General features: G+C 38.2%; 1 protein-coding gene across 3 annotated transcripts; it reads right to left on the bottom strand.

Annotated features, from left to right (window-relative positions):
• Positions 1 to 545: 545 nt before the first annotated feature.
• LOC145780881 (uncharacterized) lies at positions 546 to 22,382 on the bottom strand. Of its 3 annotated transcripts, none has more exons than XR_014290679.1 (18): positions 22,267 to 22,382; positions 20,792 to 20,884; positions 20,355 to 20,460; positions 16,576 to 16,708; positions 14,768 to 14,915; positions 14,045 to 14,238; positions 13,569 to 13,680; positions 12,104 to 12,234; positions 11,128 to 11,337; positions 10,630 to 10,785; positions 10,031 to 10,316; positions 9,537 to 9,692; positions 7,298 to 7,349; positions 6,905 to 7,025; positions 6,572 to 6,691; positions 1,758 to 1,845; positions 1,383 to 1,562; positions 546 to 1,137 (listed from the first exon to the last, which is right to left on the bottom strand). XR_014290679.1 is itself a non-coding variant. In XM_082592533.1 (18 exons), exons 2-18 carry the CDS (start codon positions 21,434 to 21,436, stop codon positions 1,484 to 1,486), a joined length of 2,199 nt encoding a protein of 732 aa, XP_082448659.1. In that variant the 5' UTR covers positions 21,437 to 21,523; positions 22,267 to 22,381; the 3' UTR covers positions 1,153 to 1,483. The 3 variants fall into 3 exon arrangements, 2 of the variants coding, with proteins under 2 accessions (XP_082448659.1, XP_082448658.1); XM_082592533.1 differs by lacking the exon at positions 546 to 1,137 and adding an exon at positions 21,423 to 21,523 and having other exon boundaries at positions 1,153 to 1,562; positions 22,267 to 22,381; XM_082592532.1 differs by lacking the exon at positions 546 to 1,137 and having other exon boundaries at positions 1,153 to 1,562.
• Between the last annotated feature and the right edge of the window lie 1,626 nt (positions 22,383 to 24,008).

Raw genomic sequence — 24,008 nt, 5'->3', positions numbered from 1 at the left:
CAAAAAAATCCTACCACGGGCAAAGCTATTTCAAGGGCAACGCGCCAGGCCTTGCACGAGTCACAAAATAGATAGGTTATACAATACAATCCGAAGGAAATGAGACACGGGAAAAAGGTTTTGTTAAAATAAAAAGGAAAGGCTATCGGAGCTGTGTAGCCTACTGCTTGCAATATTGTACAGCATCGAAACAGATGGCCTATTAAGAGTGTGAACGGCTATTCTGAGAAAAACGGAAAAGGCAAAAGCCTGTGCGGGGTAAAAACCAGAAAAAAGACTGAAGAACTGATAGATATGAAGAAGACTATTGAACAACTTGCAGTGGAAAATGGAGTAAGATGGTATGGACCTTAAAGGCAAATGAAACAAGGACGCCCAAAAATAATAGGTAGAGAATCAGGCAAAGTCGGACTGAAGGAGGAAGATATGGAGAATAGGGGTGAAGGTAATCGCTTTAGGGAAAAACTTGGCCATCTCCACTAGTGGGGACTAAACCGAATTGGCTCATCTGAGTTGCCTTTTATTTAATGCCGATTCCTATACAATGCTAATTTTTCTGTATCTGATTAATACACATGACATCCTTCCTATCTCCGAACACCTTACAAGTTATATCACATTTCACACTAAAATAGCTTTCATTCAAAACACAACTCGGCTGTACAAAAATCACTCTTTTTATAAGAGAGGTAGCCTATAATATATTATATTCTTGCCACTACCGGCAACCTATAACAGCCTACCCTAAAAAGTTTAGTCAACTTGATATAATCACAGCTTTTGAATGAAATGATGTTGAATAGTTCTTGAAAACTGAAACCTTTCACACAATACTTGCAAACTTTGCATCGTGATAGAAATAATAACGTTGCCAAATGAAAATTAAAAAAGTGTTGCCAGACAAAGACATGGGAATTTTAAAACAATTTACAGTATTGGTTTTATGCTGATTTCCGTGCACACTGCGCGGTGGACAACAATAGTAAGTTCCAATGACAAGAAAATGCATCTTGCCCGAAAATTGGTTTCTTTATTTGGACAATTGTCAATAAGATTTCGTCTTGCAAATTGTTTTTTACTTCCGACCATCAAAGCAAAAAAAGCAAAACAACATCACTTGCCATAGCCTAATATAGCCAGGCCCGGATTTAGGGGGGGGCAGAGGGTGCAATTGCTCCGGGCCCCCCTTTTGAAAGGGGCCCCCCGACGTGGAAAAAATGTGATTTTGTGTTTTTTTTTTTTTAGCCTTTGAAGTTTCTGCAAAATGCTGTGCAGTGCAGGATTAATGCTACTGTAGACGTAGTTTTTTTTTTGCACGGGGGGCTCCCCGATGTAAAAGTGCTCCGGGCCCCCCATCAGCTAAATCCGGCCCTGAAAATAGCAGGGGTCTGGAAAAAAATAGAAGCGAAGATATGTTGCGCGTTTGTTACTTGCTACCCTACATATCGCATGCACACTCTACAGGTAGCCTAACATCAAAACTTCACGTTTCATGCACAGTTATGTCATCATCTTCAAATTGTTTATTCTGTTCCAATAGCTCCAGCTTTTCTTCGATATCTCTGAACATGCATCAATAATCAATATCATGCATTAGAGGCAGGAAGTATGGGCCTATTCAGATTATTCGTACAATACAAATTCACAAAACTTTTTTCTACAACATAACTATACATTTGATCCTTGATTTAATGATTACTTTTTCGCCACACCGTACGATGCGATTTTTTGCTTAGTTATTTTCTTGTAGGTTTTACCTTAAATGTATCAGATACTTTTCCCGCTGTTGACGAAGCGACGCAAGAACAGAATCGTCCGGGAAATCAATGTCTTCATGCTCGATCGCTGAAAATAGATACAAATTCGTTTCCGATAGCTCAATTGGTTAGCGCGTCACTTCTGGAACGAAGAAGCTTCAAGATCAAGCGGCGCTGGTTCGACTCTCGGGGTGTGCGCTTGAGCAACTCACGTTAAGGACTGCTCTCCATTCAGCGGCATCTAATGGATGGAATAGTTCCCCGGCAACAAGACTTCAACAATCGGAAACTTCACTCTGTCAATCTCGGTGACCGGGCCTGCGTCAGTGATTCAAAGCCTCTACAAGTATGCGGAACTGCCAGGATTAAGCTCTGCAAGAAGCTTTCCCAGTCCGAGGATAAAGATTCAATCAATCAATCAAACATGGAAATTGATAGCCAAATGATCAACTTATCACATTGGCGCAGGCTACTTAATCTGGCAGAGCGGGTTCTCAAATATTTAGGAATGAATTCACTTTTGTATCACCAGCGCAACCGTTCAGAGTGAGTGTAATTTTCCGTAGAACAGAAACTCATTAACTGCCGCCGTAGGTAGGCCAGGCCCGTAATTGCCGGGGGGCTTGGGGGGGCAATGCCTAATGTCCTTTTCAAGCGAAAACATGCGTTCCACAGCCGCGCTGGATGGTAGTGGTGTGTTGTATTTCAAAAACATGCCTTGAAAACGTTTACTCTGAAAGGTATCACTAATCTAAGCGTGCTGTGATGGTTTAGCATATATAGCCTAAATCTTTTAGTGAGGTCCACTGCACCAACATCGCTCTTTTCAGGGGCACAGAGCTCTTGAAATAAAGTATCTTCAACCTCCGTGATGACATTCATTAATTTTTCGCTTTCTCTCTCTGATCCCTCGTGCTCGATACTGATCCCTCGTGCTCTTTGTTTCAAAGTTCAAAAATCCACATTTTCAACTGCTTAAAATTTTTATTTTTTGTTCTGAAAACACCAGGAAAGGCATTTTAGAACATATAAAAGTGCAAAATTTTCTGGGGGGGCATGCCCCCAGACCCCCCTAGAAGGCTCGCGCCTGTCACTTTATGACGTCATATTTAACATCATCATTTACAGTACCCCCATGGCCAAGTCACGAGCCGCCACTGGTGCATAGCCTTTTACTTCGCAACAGCTTTTGAGCCCCCCCAAGCTAAAATGTATAACTACGGGCCTGAGTAGGGATGGGCAAAATAGAATAATTAGCTATTCTAGAATATTCTAGAATACTGAAACCGAATATAGAATACAGATATCTATTCTAGAATAATTAACAGTTTTTACCATCGACACATTTTAATGATTTTTATGACTATACAAAAACAATGAACATCACAAAAATTGCTTATCACAGTGTAACAAATTGAGGCTTTCTAAATTTTCACCAGTCAAACAAGATCTCAACTTGGTGGCAGTTAAACCTGCACTTGAAAAACATCTCTCTGAAGAAGCAGATGTAGCAGGTACACAAAAATATTTTGAAACTAACTGATATAAACAAGAAAATTGGTTTTTGTTTGCTTTCCTCCAAACAAGGGCGTTTTCAACAGATGTAGTGGATGCTTTCAACAACGTGAGATAGGCATATCTATTTCTGAAGGTGGGGAAGCCAAATTTGCTGATTCATCTTCACTACTGCATGTAGCATCTTCAATCCCACAGCTCAACAAGTCGCCCATGTCACTGTACTGGCATACTGGTGGTAAAAGCTAAGACAAAGCCAACTACCCATACATACTTCTGCGGGGGAGGGTCGCTAATCCTCACACCCTGTGGTCGACGTTGCCCCACATAGGAGAGTGGGAGCTTCCGATGTTGGGTTGCTCAGCGAAGGCAAGTCGACCCTTGTGTTCTACCAGAAACAACCTAGGTTCGTGGTACCTAAACAGAGCAAAATCCCGAAAACGGATTTAGCTGTTTTGTGCCACATAACACCCCACCACCACCAGTGTCTGATGAGGGCTGCTGGGTTTGCCCGAGACACGCAAAGGTAGAGTGCCCTGTTTTGTTCTAAGCCAGAGGTGACGAACCTGCGGCCCGACAAAGAGTTTTGTGAGGCCCGCAAAACGATTTGACAATCGCTCATGCATTAAAGACATCTCAAAGCTGTTTTATGCATTCACTGGTACACCTTTCCTTTGCTATTTTCTTGCCCAAAACACTAACTTTCAAGGTTTAAAGTTAGAAAATAGGAAAGCTACAAAAGGCAAAGTTGTTAAAACACTATTCACCAACTTCACCTTGTATTTTTGGTCGATTCCAATCTATGACGTCATAGAATTTTGACAAGCGCCAAGTTGTGCTGCCCAATAACTCTTGCGTAATTGACAAAGTGGCCGGCGACCACAAAAAGGTTCGTTACCCCCTGTTCTGAGCGCTAGGGGTCCCCAGTGCGGGAGAGGGCCCGCTAGTCCTCACGACTTACATGCGAGAGTGGGAGCTTACGATGTTGCTCAGAGAAGGCAAGTCGAGCCTTGTATTCTACCAGAAACAACTTAGGTTTGTGGTACCGAAATAGAGAAAAATCCTGAAAGTGGATTAAGCTGTTTCGTGCCACACTTCCGCAAGACTGTGAGGACTACAAAGCGCTTGACAAGAAAGATCTCTTGTGAACAATGAAACTCGTGCGTTTTTCCTACGCCGCATCGCACTAAATCGATAAACAATTCTATTTTCGCTGCAGCGAATTCGTTACGACCAAACGGACTAGTACGAAGTCGATCGCTAAAGCGGTTTCAATTATCCGATTTCATTTGCGTTTTGAAACCGGTTTGGCTCTACAACCGGTTATTCTATATTCGGTATTCTATTTTGCCCATCCCTAGGCCTGAGGTAGGCTATGTGTTCGCAACAGGCAGCATTAAAAGTTATTTCAAATTGCAAGCGTACAAGTCTTCATAATTAAAATATGAGGTTCCTCCCAAGCCACCCTTGTTAAACACAGGGTTGCTATCTCTCAAATTACACCTGTAACCAGGGTTGGAAAAAATCATGATTTTTTTAAAAAAATCGGATTTTTTTGATTTAAATCAGATTTTTTTGATTTAAATCAGATTTTTTTGATTTAAATCAGATTTTTTTGATTTTTTTTGTATAAAAAAGCGTCGAGTCTACTTGGGGGAAGAGATCATTTTAGTAAGATAGCAGAATTATTTTTAACCCTTGATTGATTGAAAGGCTTTGCTTTGCAAGTGTTTAATCATTTTTATTATCATATTGTAGGCTAGCCTGTCTATTGCACATATTTTTAAGTAGGTGTGATATGTTGCTTTATACTAAATCATAATGTGCATACATAGGAGTAGCCAGGGGGGGGGGCCAACGGGGCCACGGCCCCCCCCAAATTTTCAAAGTTTGGATTCCGAAGTTGAACCCTTTGTTGAAAATATAATATAATTTGTATAAATTTATATTGTTTTCCAAGACATCTGGCTATTAACACCCCCCAGGAATTGTTTTAGACACACAGAACGACACCAATAAATTTTGCAAATCGTAAATCGCGCAAAGTTTACGCGATTTACGCTTCTTTTAACTAATCTGTGGAAGCAATTTCAGAATCGCTTACTCTGTAGGGTTTTTGTGTAACTGAGTTTTTTGTGTTCTCTAATTTTAGCCGCAGTTTTTGCCCGTTTGTGTGTAGATAAGAGCTACCTTTAATAAGTTAATAGCTGTTTATCTGCTAATAAGTTTCATACAAATATTACCCTGAAAGTGTTTCCAGAAAGCGTTATAATCCATTATTTAAGTGTAATTTTGCAAAAATTTTCCAGGGGAGCATGCCCCCGGACCCCCCTAGAATACGCGTGCCTTCGGCACGCTCTAACCCCCACCAGCTTTATTGCTTCCCTTGCTTAACCCACCAGGATGCGCCACTGCACATCAGGTGGCGATGTCTTAAATCAAACATTTTATCGTTCTCTTCAATTCATCAAATATTTGGCCCACCCCCAAAATTTTTTCTGGCTACGCCACTGTGTGAATATCGAGATTGAGGTACGTCTCAGACTGTCATCTCACTACACTAAGATCTTTCCTTACGTTTGAGCACACATTACTTTGCTTTTTTGCTCAACTGATGCATAGCCTACAACCAGACTTTTTGCAAAGAAAGTTTAACTGTGTAATATAATTATGTTACCGACGTACCATACCAAAACAATAAAAGTTCAGATAACACAAAATTGCAGTTTATTTTGCATTGAGAAGTTTGTACATAAATACAACCTTGACAGCTTTTGCAGTGCCCAATCGATTTCGATCTTCTGATTGAACCAAACCAAAAGTGGAAAAAACTCGCTCAAAAACTATGTTTAGTGAACAACACTGTTTGTGAACTGCCAAGTAAACTAAGTTGCCTTTCAAAACATGCATAGTCTATAGCCTTAAGTATTTAAATATAACTTTTGTATAACAGAGAAGCAGAGAAACGTTTGTTGATGTATTTATTTTTATTTTAGCAAATAAAAAATCATTTGATTTTTTTAATTGATTTTTTTGATTTTTATTGCTTGATTTAAATCAATGATTTAAATCATTTGATTTAAATCAACCAACCCTGCCTGTAACACAATGGGCTATACTTTTTGATGGTGGTAAAAATTCGCTATCTGAAACTACGCCGACTGCTAGTGGATAAGTGCTCCTTTCGTCAGCTGAGTTGGTTTACAAAACTTAAACGTAACCGTTACAAACTTCAATATTATTTTCAAACACACGACACAATCTAATGTTATTACAACGCTAGCGTCAAAACCACCCACTGTCCAGTAGTTTCTTTAACATGGTCTCCGGATCCGATTTCATCGCTGACGACTTGACTTGAGAACCAACTTCTGCTTCTTCACCGCGTTGTGGTGAGAAGGTTGAAAGATGCTTGTCATCTGCAATACCGTTACACTCATTGAAAGTGCAGCACAAAACTGAGGACATGAAATTGAAGGTAAATACTTGATGACATGGTCACTATTGAAAGTATCTTACTGAAACGTACACAGTATAATAAAATCAAAAAGAGTTTGTTTCAAGGAGAAAAAGTCAAAAGCAGATGGCATCGGATGAAACCAGTTAACACGTTGGGAAAGTTGTCAAAATACCTTGAAACGAACCATGCTGAGAGCTGCTGTGCTCATCACTCGTTGATTGGAAAGAACCATCATATTGTTGGCTGATGGTGGGTGAATCTGCTGTTGCATCGAACAATCTGGCGCCAACAACCTTTAAAGACTCACAAAAATGCAGCTGAGTATTTAAAAAAAACTGCTACTAAAAAGCGGTCGTTCATTGCATTGACTATAAGTCTGTAGAACTTACCGAATCATCGAAATATATGAATATTTTGACTCAAAACGTAGCGGCGCAGCTAAGCTTGCAGACATTACTTCACAGCACATTGTGCCGCATCAATAAATCATTGGACTGAGAATGGCGATTTCCTCTTCGCTTTTTTCACTTAAACATTAAACATGCATTTGGGCAATAAAACCAACCTGCTTAACAACAGTAGTTGTGGGTGAAGAAATTTTCCCTTCCATTTCTTTCCTGCAGAAAAAAAAAACAATACACACACCGGTTGAAATCATAAACATAATCTTTCAGGAATTTTAATTTAATAACCACCCAACAACAAAATCCGTTATTTTTACGTTGATTCAACGTCTGCGGACGTTGAATCAATGCAAGCCCGCGAGACCATTTTATGCGGCCCGCTGGCACTTGTGTAAAGGTGCACTGAACATTAAGCACGTTACTGATTCAATTGTCAATCTTATCAGAGCCAGGAGGCTTAACCACAGGCAGTTTCGGGCATTGCTGGCAGATTTAGAAATCTGAACATTTGGATGTCCTCTACCACAACCATGTACGCTGGCTGAGCCTGGGCAAAGTATTGAGGAGAGTGTGGGAGCTAAGAGAAAAAATCGTGATGTTCCTGGAAATGAAAAGCATTCAATGTGATTTTAGTACCAACATAGTTGATGAAGAGTGGAGGTTGGACTTCAGGTTTGCCATAGATATCATGGAAAAGTTGAACGAATTGAATGTAAAACTTGAGGGCAATGGTTTATTTTCACACGAGATGTACGTCCACGTTATGTAAATCATTCCAAATGAAGCTGTCATTGTTCCTCAGACAAGCTGGTAACAACAGGTTTTGTCACATTCCTTTGCTGAAAGAAGCAAACATTTCTGGTGAACTTGCAACAAAGTATAAAGTTCAGTTGGATACCTTGGCTATCGAATTCGGCAGAAGGTTCCAAGACTTAAAGAACCTGGAACCGCAGTTTAATATGCTCAGCTCTCCATTTACTACAGAAGTTTATTCGGCTCCTGAGGATTTACAGTTGGAACTGCTGGACTTGCAAGCAAATAATAACTTGAAAGAGAAGTTTAAGTCAGATTAACTGCCTGACTTTTACAAGTCATTGTCTGACAAACTTAAAAAACTTTGCTGCTAAGTTTTTGACACTGTTTTGGATCCACATACATATGCGAACAAGCATTTTCTTGTTTAAAAATAAACAAGTCGAAGAACAGGTCTTTGCTGACAGACACCAACTTGCATGATGTTATGAGGATATCTACCAGAAAACTTGCTCTCAATTTGCAGAAGATTGTAAAAAACTGTGAACAGTTGCACAAGTCTCATTAACTTTTGTGATGATGATTGCATAGCTTTAAACGTAACTGAGTGTGAAATACAAAAATTGTGTTTAATATGAATATGCGTTTATTTACACACCGGGTAAATTTTCCTACTTTGTAATGAGAGTGTGCGGCCCCCCGGCTGCAACATTTTTTCAAATGTGGCCCTGAGTACAAAAAGTTTGCCCACCCCTGTTATAACAGAACAAATACCGGTATACCTTTTTTAAATTGCGATTATATTTGCAATACTGTACTGAAAATGTTTTTGTTTGTACTATTTATGGGCTTGAACTCTTGTTGGTTGCACTGAAGTTTAAACGCCTTTTCTATAAGATTTAAGATGTGATTTTATTGCTATAAGATGTGATTTTCTGATGTCTCTGGATTTATTAATATTCAATTGAACACTGAGAATATGTCCTTATAATGTTTGTAATGTATTGTATTGAGTTTAAATTTAACCGTTGTTATTGCGTTCATAAACGTAGTTGCACTGATGAGAATTTAATATTCGAAAACGCGTTCTGCAACACTGTTTTTTGCACTCTGCAATGCCTGATGCAGATTTATCTGTAGATTTCCATCACGCATTGAAGCGGTGATCTGATAATGAAATTTTCTACGGTTCGAGAAAAAGTTTTCTCTGCCTATAAAACGTTGAATGGTAGTTTAATTAATTATTTCTGAAAGTTCCTTGGTTTCATATTATTTGCTATAAGAGTTTATTGATTTCAAAAGTTTTCTTTTGTTCTTTATTATTTTTAAACACCCGAAAAAAAGTTTATATTTGAATAAAACCCACAGGACTTCACTTCAGGATCGCAGCAGCACATGACTTTTTTTCTATCATTTTTACTGGACATCATATCTTGTTTCAACGTAATTTGCCGATGCTTGACATTTGTCACATTAAATACAGGGAAGCAGCTGACTCGATGACTGATATAGTCTTTCGCTGCTTCCTGTCTGTTGGGGTATCAAGATTGCTATGGTGTTATTTTATTCGTATTGTGTATAATTGTACCGTACTAGTCTCGCAACAGACGATTCTCTCTCTGTTTGCCCGAACAAGACCATTCTTACTCGACGAATTTTGAAGCTGAAGTTTGACTTAGTGTATCGTTATTTCTGGACGAATGCAGGTCACTCCAAGTGTCAGTGCTGGCATGGTTGCTGTGTACGCTTGGTGGCGATGGAGGTTCGGTGGTTGGATCTGCAGTCCCCTGGATTACAGTCACTCTGCAAAACGTGTAAAGGTGTACAAAACGCAAAACGTAATTTCAGAAAGGAAAGAAAAAAAACACTACTTCGCGTGCATTAGCATTTTTAGAAATAGAGATATAATTCAGGCCTTCGAAAGAAGTCATCACAAAAAATTAACTTTTTGTCGTGTCCAGGCTTCCTGGCAAAGATTTGCATGAAGTGAACGGGAAGACAAGGGAGTTAATTCATGATCTCCTTAAAGCATTGACTCACACCACGACATGTGTCGGACGTCCTTCGCAGGAGTTTTAACCATTTTTCCAATTCAAGTATTTTGAAAAACTAAAAGGTTTGAGTTGGATAATAATACTTACTTGTGAAGTGAAATTTCCGCATCTTTTTGCAATCTCTTTGATGAAGCAGGATCTATGGATGTTGGTGTTGTAGAAAGATCATCTGAATTTATTGATGAAGAAGGAGAAGTTTGTGTGTGAGCAGAAACTCCAGGAACAGCGGAGATTCCAACACTTCGGGTTTCCCTAGAAATTGTTGGAGCGTTGGAGTGATGAGGAACACGAGAAGAATCAAACGGTCTCTCAGCAGGAGGAAATCTCTCGTCCGGACCTCGAGCTTTCAACTCAGTTCTCCATTGGGCAGACACTGGATAATATTTACATTGGATGTTACCATATTTAAACGAATAAATTTTCTTTCAATGATGCTCCTTTCTTCTGTTTTTTTTTTTTTCTTCTGGTGAAACAAAATGAATTCACAGCAGCGCACGCGGCACAAAAAACAAACAATCGAGAACAAATTGCACTTAAAGAAATTTCACGTCCTGAATTATTAGAAGAATTTTCTTTTCCTGAGTTGTGGCAAGAATTTTCACTCTCTGAGATGTTTAACCCTTTAATTTTACAAAGCCAACAACGAATTTATAAGCACAATTTGTGAGAGACTAACTTCAATTTACCTGCAGGAGCATTGATATTTTTTTGATGATGATGAGCAGATGAAGCCATTCGTGCGGATTCCATTTTCCTTCTTAATCTCCATTGTTGGAGAATGTCATTCTTAAATGGGATGTTGGTGGGAACAGAAGGAAGCTGTTCTTGATATGGGGCAGAGTCTGAAAGACAAAAAGTGATCTTGTGAAATTTGATGGAGTGGGTGGACCAGGCACATTTTGTAAAACCCTTATCAATACCGAACACAGGACATTTAGTGGCCGATTTAGTTGCGTTGCACTTCACTAGCCATAAGTTTTGCAAATTGTATGCGGGTTATAAACCGTACAAGGCCTCGCCACCTTTTTCCAGTTCTTTGCCGTGCTGGAATTTTGTTGAAATTTACCTTGCAGCCTCAACAAAATGAACTTGTCTGGTTTACTTTCTGCTGTTTTGAACTAAAACAAAAACTTAAGTACAAGAAATCCTTCCGAATTTCGTAACGCCAATTCAGCACAACATACTGCCAGGCCGGAGCTCGGGATAATGTCTGAGTTGTGGGGTTGGCTGAGGCACAGCGTGGTCGGGAAACTGATCCTGCGATTCAGGCTTCGGAGCTGTTTGGTTGGGTTGAGGTAATGATGTCCCGGAGGAATCAACATCATTTGATGCTGATGGCCTCGAATAAAGTGAACCGTGAGGAAGTGTCGACCCCAGCAAGGTAGAAGAAAGCTCTGTAAGTTAAAAGTCCTGATAAATGTCCACAGTGCACGTTTGAACGCAATAGCTAACGCCAGTTCAGATCATCACGAGCTACGGTACCAATTGGAATTCAGCATAAGGCGTAAATAATATCATTTGAGGAATGAAAAGGTATAATTCGTTCTCGACAGCTACCTCACATCCTCGACATCAGTATTAATTCAAGGCCTGCATAATCGGAATTGGTTGATGATGATTTGTTATTATACTGTACATGAATAACAATAACCAAACACTCGACAGGGGGTCGGTCCGATACCGCTCAAGAGCATGCGGTTGTGTGTTTGGCAGGACACCCAAAGGCAAGCCTAAAATTGGCTTCCTTGCCTTTCCGCCCACAAAATCCAAATCTTCAACGAAAAGGCGTAACCCTGGAAGCGACAATAAAAAAACAACCCCAGAGCTCAAGAAAGCTAGGTATCCTTCTTCTAGAAGTCGCAATCAGTTTCCAGTCACGAGTGACTTTCAACTTCATGTCCATTGTTCATGTCTATCATTAAGTTCGGGGAAGACTTCACGTGTTAATACCTCAGGCATCGTTTGTTTTGCAAACACTACTCAAACACAAACCAGTTTGATAAATTAATGCGGCTATCGAGAAATCGGCAAGTAAGTCATGTTTAAAATTGTCAAATCAATTTAAGAACATGTTGATCGGAGTCTAAATGATTAAGCGCGGATCGTGTCAAACCAACAACCCTCAACAATGACTAAAAAACAACTTTATAATGAACATACTGGAAGACTGAAGGCTGCCGGTCAGGAAGTCAGAAGTACTTTGGTTTGAGGGATATGACGGTGGCTTTGAGGATGAAAACGAGTTGAGAGATGATAGCTCACTGGGGTGCTGGCTGTTTAAGGTTGATGTGCTGCAAGGGATATTAGAATTTGTTTGTAACTACACCTATAATGGTAGCTGTTATTACTATTAGTTTTTTTTTTCGGATACTGTTAATATATGTTCAAGTCTCGAGATGTGCGCTTGAGCAACGTATTCTAAGGACTGCTCTCCATTCCGTGGCATCAAATCGATGGAATAATTCCCCGGCAACAACATTTCAACAATCAGAAAACTTCCACTCCGTCAATCTCGATAACCAGCCCTGCGTCAAAAGCCTCTACATTCTACAAGTATACGAAACTACCAGGAATAACCTATCAAGGCTTTGTCATTCCGAGGATAAAGTTTCAAAACCAAACCATCCAGTGCATTCTTACAGAAAAAAAACAAACAAACAAGGTACAATGACCTATTTCGCAATAGTACGCTTCCTGAAATAACTTACTATCAAACACACCTACAGAAAACAGTCAAGAAAAATCTTTCATTCCTATAATAAATAGAAAAATCAATTAATTAGTTATTTTCCGCATTATATATCAACAATTCCTACACATATAAAAAGCACACCCCGTTAAAAAAATCAACTCAAGGGGTCTGCTACTATTCGGCGAGTTCCCTATTCGGCGATTGTTTGAAAATCCAACGACGCCTTCTGTAAATCCAACGATTGAATATTATTCAATATTCAGACATTGAATCAATGAAAATATGAACTGTTAGGCTAAATAGGTTCTTTGAACAAATCGAATGGCTTTTGTAAATGTTTCTCAGGTACAACTTATACCTGGTCAGCAAAGGTTCCCTTTTGTACACGATTTCAACGTCTCGCGACGTTAAAACAATGTAATTGCCTTTTCACTACATTAAAAAGTTTTGTTAACATCAAAAATTCTTTGACTGTTTTGAGTTACAGCATCGTTTTGTGAAAAAGGTTGTTTTGATGTAAAATATATTTAAAACACTGTATCATATAAAATCAACAAATAGCTTATTTAAAAAATGAATGACATGACGAATGACATAAACATGATGCAAAGAAGGTGGATGACGTAGGATACATGTCAATTTCATGTGAGCAAACATTTCAATTTAATAGTTCAAACATTTTTCGCTAAATTTCATTTTAATTTATTTTTCTTTGTCGGAATGCAAAAGAAACGATATTGTGGAATAAAATACTAAATTCTCTAAATAAACAGAAGGCGTCGTTGGATTTTCAAAAAATTGCCGATTAGGGAACTCGCCGAAAAAGGCTGTCGCCGAATGGGGAACTCGCCGAATCGGATTCTCCAAATCGGACTCGCCGAACTGGCCATTCCATAACATAAGGCTGGTTGTAAAGATTTTTTTATCATTTACCTGTCCTTGAGAATTCTTTCAACTCGGTCATGAAGTTCTGCAAAGCTATCGTTATGTGAAGATGTGGTGGTTTCTTTACCCGATAAGCTGGGGACAGATATACCTGTGGCTTCTGCAATAAACAATAATCACGGTTTTATTTTGTGCCTATTGCGACAACATACCGTGCACTGCGATCACAGATGCGGCACAACAGACAACAGGAAAGCAGTGAATGGATATATATAGTCTTCGAGTAATCCGCTACCCTTATTTTTGGCATGTCAAAGTGTATATGACGAGACACAGCCGCATGCTCTGGAAGGGTGTCGAACCGACGTTCTATCAATATTTCGTTCTTTTTCCACTACTCAGCCACGCAGCCGACTGTTCAATAGGACTACAGTATATATTTGCTTTTTGAAAAACACTGCGCCACCAATTTGTGGTTTGACACTTTGACGTTTATAAGCAAGGAAATTGTATAAAATACATACTGGTTTCTGATGACGATTTCTTTGATGAAATCGATGTCGAGCCATGCGTTTGCCAAGCAAATTGTCTGCTTCCCGCACCAGATTTGCTTGAGCCATCACCAGATGAGAGGAGAGAGCGGGTGCTGCTGGCGGAATTAATTCTTTTCCTTTCTTCAGGGGGGAGCGGTTGACCGTAACGAAATCTATTTACCAATCTGTTAACAGATTATAAAAGTAAAGAACGCTAAGTATTGTTTGTAAGATTATGGATTCCTTCTCATAGCTTTTCTAGGCAGAATTCTTGGACTAAAGTCAACTCAGTTGACAATCTCTGATCGGTGCATGACTTAACGCTGCAGTCTGTATGACGCGATCCCTACGCCGCAAGACCCATATTGCGGCATTTGAGCCTTGCGGCCTAGGAATCACGCCATTCACGCTCATTGCTCACGTCAATCAGACTGCAGCATTAAGTCGTGTATTCATCACTGATTCCTTGACAATACAAATTTTTGGCATGCAGTTGAACCGCTGTTTGAATGCGGTGAATGCAAAGAGAACATGTGCCTTTGATTTTAAAGGTGCCACGGTTTCAACCGGTCCTTTTCGTGAAAACACCTTTGAAAGTTTCTGAAAAAACTGACCATCTCATTCAGCAAGCTATTTTGAATTGTGAATGATGTTTTCAAGCTGTCATTCAAAGCAGATTTAAAGTCACGTACGGTAGAAGTCGGAAGAACTCACGCTGAAAGACTGGTTGCTGGTGTTGAAGACCGCTGGGTGGAAGACATTTTAGGTTTCATGAAGTCGCCGCTATGTAATTCCAACTGGTTGTTGCCAAGACTGATGCTTTCTACTTTATTAGATTCCAAACTTAATGGCTCGACAGAAACTAAAAAGTGATAACAAGACAGGTGAACCACTTCAAAGAGCTAGCTACGCCGTGATGGCGTCAGAACACACGCAGGGATGTGACTGCGTGACGGCGTCAGAACGCACGCAGGAATGTGACTGCGTGACGGCGTCAGAACGCACGCAGGAATGTGACTGCGTGACGGCGTCAGAACGCACGCAGGAATGTGACTGCGTGACGGCGTCAGAACGCACGCAGGAATGCGACTGCGTGACGGCGTCAGAACGCACGCAGGAATGTGACTGCGTGACGGCGTCACAACGCACGCAGGAATGTGACTGCGTAATGGCAAAAGAACGCACGGAGGGATGTGACTGCGTGATGGCGTCAGAACGCACGCAAGGATGTGACTGCGTGGCCATCTGAATAGCGTCTAAATGAAGTGCATGGGGCAGTAGCAGATCTAAACAAACTTTAAAGAAGGGCATCAAAGTTTTAGCAAAATTTTCGTACCAAGGAAAAAAATTCGTATTTTTTTCATGACCACAAAATAATTTTAATCGATTTTCATTTTTTGACAAAGTTTAGCACATTCATGTAAGCAACAGCAGACCTACAAAATTTTTTGAGGGCATCTGAGTTGCTACGAAGCAAAATTTATATGAAAAAATGAACAATGTAAAAACGAAAGTCCAACGAAGCAAATAGTCTGGTAGGAAGTCTGGAAAGCTTGCAACCACAAAAAAAAACTGACAAGTTTTACTTCAGAAGATTGCACTACCTCCTTAGTCCTTAGTTTTTAAGGTCACATAAAAATATACTCCTTAAAACCACTATATAATTACAGTAAAACACGAGTGTTCTGTGCTCTCGGTGAGAACAAATGTGCAAGTGAAGCGAACAAAAAACTGTGTAAAAAGAAAGAAAAAATTATATATTTTTTAATGTTTTTTAGCTGACTCCTCAAGATCCGCCACTGGGGTGAAGCGGTCGGTTAGACGCCCGGGATCAGCGGTTTCGAGTGTAATAGCAAGGTTTTCAATAACGCGCTAACAGTATTGACTTTTTTTTATCTACCAGTTGGATTAACTTAAATGACTGCATTAAGCTTAAATTCCCAACAAACAAGAGATTCCCAATGCTTTTTTAGAAGTAAATAATCCAAAAGCTTTGACGGGGTGCCTGTAAAATGTGCAAGCAAGAAGCAAACATATTGTTTCATAAAATGTTGTCAACTATTACAATAGAGTTTTTTTTGGAAAATCTGAGCCTTAGATCATAGATATGACCGATAAAACTTTTTAACTTACTTCAAAATTTGACTCCAGTGTCAAATGTCAAAATTGTAAAAGCAAACAAATCAGAATATTTGCTTTGCTACAAATATTCTTAGCGAAAAAAACAAAAACACAGCAAAACTACAAAAATTAGCCATTTTATAGTTCTTAATTGTTACTTAGTTCTCAGTAGTTTATTTCAGCACAAGCAACATGGCAGATACCGGCCAAGTAACTCAGAGTAAGTACGAAATTATGCTTCATCAAACGAAAACACTACAAGTAAGAATTCAATGAATTGTGTTCTGTTGAAAAGGAGATAACAAATTAAACAAAATTAGTACCGTATTAAGTAATTCAAAGGTCATTCAAATGGATTGTTAAACAAATAATACTTTGAAGAAGATGCTATTTTTTCTCACTGGTCGGAGTGTCTGTACGATATTTTGAACTTGATGTATGAGCAGACGCTGGTTCACGTTCGGAAGTGGGCCATCTCTCCACATAAGAACCAGATAACTTATCAGAAAATACAGAAGTTGAATCGTTTTCAACCTGAAAGTAAAATACCAGCAAGATTGTTTGGAAAACTACAATACGGCATTTTAAAACTGTGCAAATAAGTGTTTTTTATGATTGTACGTCGAAACAGTGCTTCTGTATCACAACTATGCTAAAGAGAATACGTTTATTATATTATTATTAATTGGTGATGCCGTCAAAGTTGGAAAAAAAGAACCATGTTTTTTGTTTTCAAAATCAACAGACAAAATGACGAATAAGTTAAACCAAGCTGGTTGTTGAAACAACATCACAATATCTTCAAAGCATATTCAACAAAAATTTTCATCTTCGTTGCTTAAAGAAGGGAGCAATACATCACAGTACAACATATAGCTTAGACACAAAATGGATATGAGCAAGGTAAGTAAAGTCAACAAAGTCAAACTTTTTTAGTAACTTATCGCTGTGTGGTTTTAATTAAGAGTTCTGGACGTATGGAGTAGGTTTCAAAATCTTAATTTGATAGGTCAATAAAAAGTCAAGTTTTATGGTTTGGTCAATTTTATGTAATTGACATGTCCAATCCAAATGTTTTCTTTCAAATGTGGAAAAATCCTGATACTAATAACTTTTTGTTCATCAACAACTTTTTGTTCATCAATGTCAATTTGTGCTTCATTTAGCTTCTTAACATTAAAAACAATGCAAAACAATGACAACATTTCCGGAATAATGGACATAGAAAGACCAGAAAGTTACATGAGTGCCTGTTCGACACCGCTCAAGAGCATGTGGCTGTGTCTTTGGCAAGACAATGAAAGACGTGCTGTCGATTGAGAAGTGGCACCCCTTTCGACTATAGCCCTTGATTTCTTTCATGAGTATGAACATTACACTGCACTAGGAAGAAATTATTACAGCCCTTCTTTGGGCTATGACCAGGCTTGTCTATGGGACATTTTTTTCTGTCCCATCCCATCCCATAGCAATTCATGCCTGTCCCGTCCCATCCCATCCCATGGGATTCCCATCAAAATACAATTCAATAAATGTTATTAAATTTATGGAAATTTAAGTCTAATGTGTACTAGATAGGAATAAATGTACAAAAAGAGATACAAAACGACAAAATTTATTGACTTTGTTAACTTTAAAGTTCAGAAAAGTTGTCTATCTATGACAATTCATTATCATTGGCACTCATATTCCGAGTCACTGTGCTCATTCAGCAAATTTTCAATTTCCTGCTCTTCCACTTCAACTGCTTCTGATAGTGATAGTTAGTTCGGATAGTTTCTCAACCATTTTCTTGTTACAAGCAAATCTGCTATACACAGAGTTTATAACAACAGCAGGTAACATCCGCTTTCGTAACTTACTCAACAACAATCCTGCTGCACTAAATAAGCGCTCTACCGCTGCCGATGACACTGGTATGGCCAACACAATTTTCGCACCAGCTTTTAGCAGTGGAAACCTGTGTTCATTTTTCCAATAATCTAATGGTTGTGAACTTGGTTGCCGTAATTTTTGAAATGTGTTGACTTCCTCCTCAATGCAATTGCTCATTATAGGGGTAGCAAATTTAAGTGCTTTGTTTGGTGGAGGAACAAAAAGTAAGTCAAAGTCACTTGTTGGATTTTGTTCTACAGTTCCTGCTACTTCACATACATCAGATGATTCAGATGAAAGATTTAAATCCTATATGAATGAAATCAGGGATGGAGGAACCACGTGGGCCTCGTGGGCCTGGGCCCACCTACTTTATTTTCTGGGTGGGCCTGGCCCACGCACTTTTGAAAGACAAATAGTTTTGAAAAAGTAGCAAATAACTTGACCAAAATAATCTGCAGTTTTATTGTGATAGGCCTATAAAGAAAGTAATTTTAGCTGCAACTTTGTCCCTAAAAGAAGGCACTTAAACCAAGCTAGATGGGGATATTGATGTTAATTCTCTCGAAAACGAACTCAAGCTGTTAAAATAGATAAAACATTTACATAAATCTATCAAAACTGATACAGTTTTACCTGAAAATCCCTATGTTTAATGCTACTGCAAAAAGGTCTTTTTCATATCACAGACTGGTGAAAAATTACTTAAAAAGTAAATTAACCGAAGAGCACTTGAACCATAGGATGAACAGTTGAACACATTAACAAAAACTTGATCGATCAGGTTGATTTCACCTCAATTTGCCAAGAATTTATTGCTTTCAATGATCGTATTATTAACTTTTTTAAGAAAAAATTTCAAGTGTAATACAGTAGCAGTCACCTATATATTGACAGTTGAAGGAACCTTGTTGTTGTTTGATACCAGTAGGCCTATTATATTTGTATATTGGTGGTGCAGCTGTTGTGTATGTACATAATACTGCAGGCTGTTACTCCCTGATAACTTTGCTAACTGTTAAATATGAGTATATTCCAGTACCGGTACTCCTGGCATTGAAACTTTGTGGTAATTAGCTGTGCATTGTTGATGCCAGTATTATATTTGCATATTGGTGCTGCGGCCGTTACATATGCGCACAGCCTACTGTATAATGCTGCAGATTATTTATCCCAGGTTGTATTATAACTGTGTGTGTACTATTTCTTTTTTATTTGTGTGTTCATCGCCATATTTTGTACAGCACTATAAAGCACAGAGAAATAAAACATAGTAACCTTAGCGGCTTTAACTTTATTACACACAAAAAATATAACAGAACTAAAATGAACTCAAACGTTTTCGACACGTACGTGTGTTCTCTAAAATGTATAAATGATATAAAGTATTTGAAATGCAGTAATGCTAAGGGGGGTCTGGGGGGCTTCGCCCCCAGAAGTTGGATTGACTTTGACTGTTGCGCCTCTGGGCCCACCTACTTTTAAAATGGTTCCTCCATCCTTGAATGAAATCACAGTTGCAACAACAGACTTAGAAAAAGCGATCCAGCTATTGGCCCATTTGTTGATGTCTACATTCCTTTTCTTCTGAGTAACTGACTTGACCATGTCTTCTATTTTTCTGTCAGACTGCAGCACCTTACACCAGGCCACATGGCTTTCGGACTTGAGTGTTGTATGATTGTGAAGTAAACTATGAAAGCAATTCAAGCATAACATATCGTATTAATTTTAAAGTTTTGCAAGAAGAATTTCTGACAATCTGTCTAAAATATTTTTAAATAAAAATGCCTAGCTACTGTCCCATGGGAAATGCAATTCGTGCTGTCCCATTCCATCCCATCCCATGGGACATTTCCCATGGGATTCCCGTGGGAATCCCATTCCCATGGACAAGCCTGGCTATGACCTACTGAACAGAACATTATGTCACATTTCAACTCTTGTTCTCAGTGAATGTGATGTTCACTGTGGAGCTAGTTGCCTGCATAGAGTGCTTATATAGCCTTCAGTCATGCCTAATATATTATGTTAAGAATTTCAATGTATTTTCATTGAATTATATATTTCCTTTCATTCAAGCAGCATGCAAGAAACAATGGTTGATTTAGGCACATTTTTGTTAGGTCAATAGTCAATTTTATTCAATTTAAAGTCAATTTTATTGAATTTTTAGGTCAATAAAAACTTGCCCTAGTTATGAGTAAAACAAATTGTCTGATCGAAAGTACACCTGATGTGAAACATTTTCAATAAGGTGCAAATTTCAACAACTCTCCTAAAATATAACAATGGTTTACTTTACCTGCAATTTTTCAGGGAAGCTTTTTTTATCTTCTTCGCAAAAAGAATAATTCAATGGGGAGTAGCAACTGTTGTCTTTTACAGATGGTGTGTATGGCTTCTCTGGTCTGCAGTGTCACAATATAATCATTTTTTGCAATACATGAAATGTATAGGCTATGATAGATGTGCCACATGAAAAAAATACATCTTTTTTGCACAAAGTAACTAAATCAAAAATTATAATTTACAATTACATCTTCTAAAATCCTCCAATCAAACATGCTTTTCATACACAAATTACACTAACTATTTAACAATGCTGGATTTTACAAGCTAAACAATTTGAAAAGCACCACTGTATAAGCTGTTCAGTTTGAGTTATTAGAGACTTTACCCTTGGAGATGCAAAACTACACCTGCTTTTGACTATCACTCATAGATAGAAAGCAATCATACGTTAATAAGATGTGCTGTGGGTCATTTGATTGAAATTCAACATTTGATGGAAAGTAGTGGGTTTTGGGACTTTGGGGGGCAGGAAATGGGTTACTGCAAACAAACAACATAGTCAAATGTTATAATGCACTTTTTCAATGTCTATATTTACTTTATATATTTGCTTGAAACCAGACACGCACCTATCAGAATGAACATAAATTTAAAGTTGAATATATACAATATATTATAACACAGTTTCTCCTCAATTGAGCAAAGCACAACTGACAATATTCTAAAATAATTATCCATACAGTATGGTACATTTTGATAAACAAAAGAATTATAAAAGTCCATAAAATTTGACAAAGAAATAGTAAAATATGTTTCGCATAATTCATCTAGAAGTCGGTATGGTTTCGGCTATTGATAAACTTTTATTCATTGAATGCATCAATTCAGCTTTTACTTTCTACATACAAGCTAGCTCTGATTGCTTTCAATCATTTGAATTTACTTTTCTATGAGTCTCTTTTTACATCTTTCACTTTAAAAACTTATTCCAAACTACTTTTTAAATGGTTACAACACCTATATTTTATTATTATTTTAATAAAATGCTTAAATACATTACAAAAAAGATTTTCTTAACTGTACTGATTGCATCCCACACTTCCTTGCTTCTGAAACCTACTTTTTTGGCTTTGACTTGCAACGAATATCACTGATCTGCTCTAGATATCAAATGACAATCTGTAGATAGTTATTCTGCAAGTAACTTATAAAACAAGTGCAACTAAACTGATGACCACTAGCTAAAAATTATTAGGCCTACACTGTAGGTCTACACCACACAACTGTGAAAACTGTGTGAAATACTGTGACAATGTTAAAATAGTTTTTATAACTTTATTTTAATTACCATAAGTGTGTGCTTACCATAAGTTATAGACCTATTAGTAAAGGATGGTTTCACAATATTGCAGGAACCAACAAGTCGTATAGGCCAACAAAAACTTGTTAGAATATAAATAAGTAAAATGGTTTGCTGATGTTCAATGCTTTTTAACATTTATCATAATGTTAAAATTAACTGCAAAATTACAGCATGGTGTTGTTGAACAATATCAAATATACAGCTTCGGTAGAGAGTTTGTCTTGTTGAACCATAGGCATACGAAGCCGAGCAACGTTATCAAGTTTAACATATTTAAAGATTATTATATTTACAAAAAAACAGTTGCGTAGGTTTGTGTTTTTTTGTAAATATAATAATCTTTAAATATGTTAAACTTGATAACGTTGCTCGGCTTCGTATGCCTATGGTTCAATATAAAATATGATACAAAAAGTGTGTAAAGTCAGTTCTAAAGTCATGCCTGCTCATATGTTCTAATACAAATTAAGCTGATGAACTTGGGTTAGACAATTCAGAAAATGCACTGCAAAACAAAATGTCCACTATTCCCAGCAGCAACTTAATTTAATTTGCTTACCAAGAGGGTGGATTAAACACACTTTCTGAACCAGTGTGTTTTTGCTTTTGCATTTCCCAACTTTGTAGAATTGAAGAAACAGAGATTGTTTCCTAAAGCTTAAATAAAATTTCAACCTAATATAAAGAAAAGCAAATTGAAAGTAGCCCAAAATACTGAGTGACATTTCACGCCAAAATAACTGTGTGTATAATGTCCTTGATTCCAAAAGGCCTAAAACATTGAGTATTGAAAGAATCTAATAACTGAAAATGTTGATAGAAAGTGTGTGGATCAGTACTTCTATTGTTGAAAAGTGACATAAAATCTTATGAGCACTTGTATAACGAGCGTTGCAAATGCAAAGATCAAGAAATTGTTTATGTCTGATAGACTGACAGCATCATATTTTATTTTTTTATTATTTATTTGCGTCAGACAAAGTTGTCCATATCCACAACAAAAACAACAAAATAATACACAAACTGCAAATGCACAAAGGTCACAGAGAGCCACTTTGGATGCCGTCGGTTTAAAAGCTCACTAAATGGGCTATCTACTGTTACAAATTTACATACAATGAGCGTTGGAAGAATTGAAATTCAAGTCGTTGAAAGAAATAAAAATTCAAGCTTTGCATCAAATGTCTGGCATAAAATACGCAAATGTGGCAACCTTGCATAGAACTAAAAAAGCCAAGCCAACTTTAAAATATTGCTTTGCACCAGAAGACAACATTTTCAGCTTAGTAAAGTTAAAGATGTGCAGGTGAACAATTATATATTTAGTTAACGTTGGTTTATATTACAGCTCTCAATAGTTTGGAATGGTCATTGGTCACATGCTGCTCTCATGTGAACCAAGTTTGCAGAAATGTACGTATACGCCGCAAACTCTACACGGTATAATAGACTTTTTGTTTACGCTAACGCTCACGGCCACATTTTTTTGAATAGTTGTCGCTTGAGGCTACGCCGTAAAGTTTTCGCGGTTTTGTAGCGTATAGCTTTAACCAGTGGCGTAGCCAAGGGGGGGGGGTTTGGGGGTTACAACCCCCCCTTTGGCAAGCGTGTGCTGTCACGATATTGAGAATGATGCTTTCAGTCGAAAAAAAAATTGCCTAATTTTATACAAAACTGCATTAAAAGAGCGAGTTTAGCCAATACCAAACATTCAAACATCTCAGCCAGGAATTAGCAACAAGAAAACATAGAGACTTAGCTTTATTTCCGAAAAATGCCGAAGAAAACATGATCTTATCCTTTTGCTATGCCACCGGACAGCATCATTTTACAGGAATATTCATACCCACATTTTTGTTGAAAATGCTTTCAGAATGCACCAAATTCAAAGTAATTTTTCAAAATTTTCTGGGGGTGGCCCCCCAGACCCCCCCGCCGCTGGGTCGTCAAAACCCCCCCCTTTCAAAATTCCTGGCTACGCTACTGGCTTTAACGCATTCTTTTTTCGCTACAATACGCCAATACCTTCCAGCGCTGCAGTTGAAAGAATGTTTTCAATGGGCAAAGACATATTGAAACCAAAACGCAGCAAAATGTCAGATGAACACTTTCAGATGCTTGTGTTTCTTCGTGGAAATTCAAAATAAAACTTGTTTGTTTTGAGTGGTTTAGTATGCCGTGTGAATGTTTGGCACCTAGCAGAGTTTAAGCTAGTGCATGCGCTGACGCCGCCAGTGCATGCGCTGACGCCGCCGCCAACGTAACTTGTATTGACGCCGCCGCCATACAAGTTACGTTGAC

The sequence above is a fragment of the Aplidium turbinatum genome, chromosome 12 (assembly GCF_918807975.1).
Source record: "Aplidium turbinatum chromosome 12, kaAplTurb1.1, whole genome shotgun sequence".
NCBI lineage: Eukaryota > Metazoa > Chordata > Ascidiacea > Aplousobranchia > Polyclinidae > Aplidium > Aplidium turbinatum.
The sequence above is the reverse complement of the archived record's forward strand: the minus strand, read 5'-3'. Positions and strand labels throughout refer to the sequence as shown.

What these genes read in the sequence shown, in the direction of transcription:
- LOC145780881 (XM_082592532.1), bottom strand. Translation starts at nt 22,319, where the DNA reads ATGCAAAAGCAAAAACACACTGGTTCAGAAAGTGTGTTTAATCCACCC. An exon ending in CAACTACTGTTGTTAAGCAG is followed by an intron (nt 7,026 to 7,297) that starts GTTGGTTTTATT and finishes GAGTCTTTAAAG; the next exon opens with GTTGTTGGCGCCAGATTGTT. An exon ending in GTTAAAGAAACTACTGGACA is followed by an intron (nt 1,846 to 6,571) that starts GTGGGTGGTTTT and finishes ATCTATTTTCAG; the next exon opens with CGATCGAGCATGAAGACATT.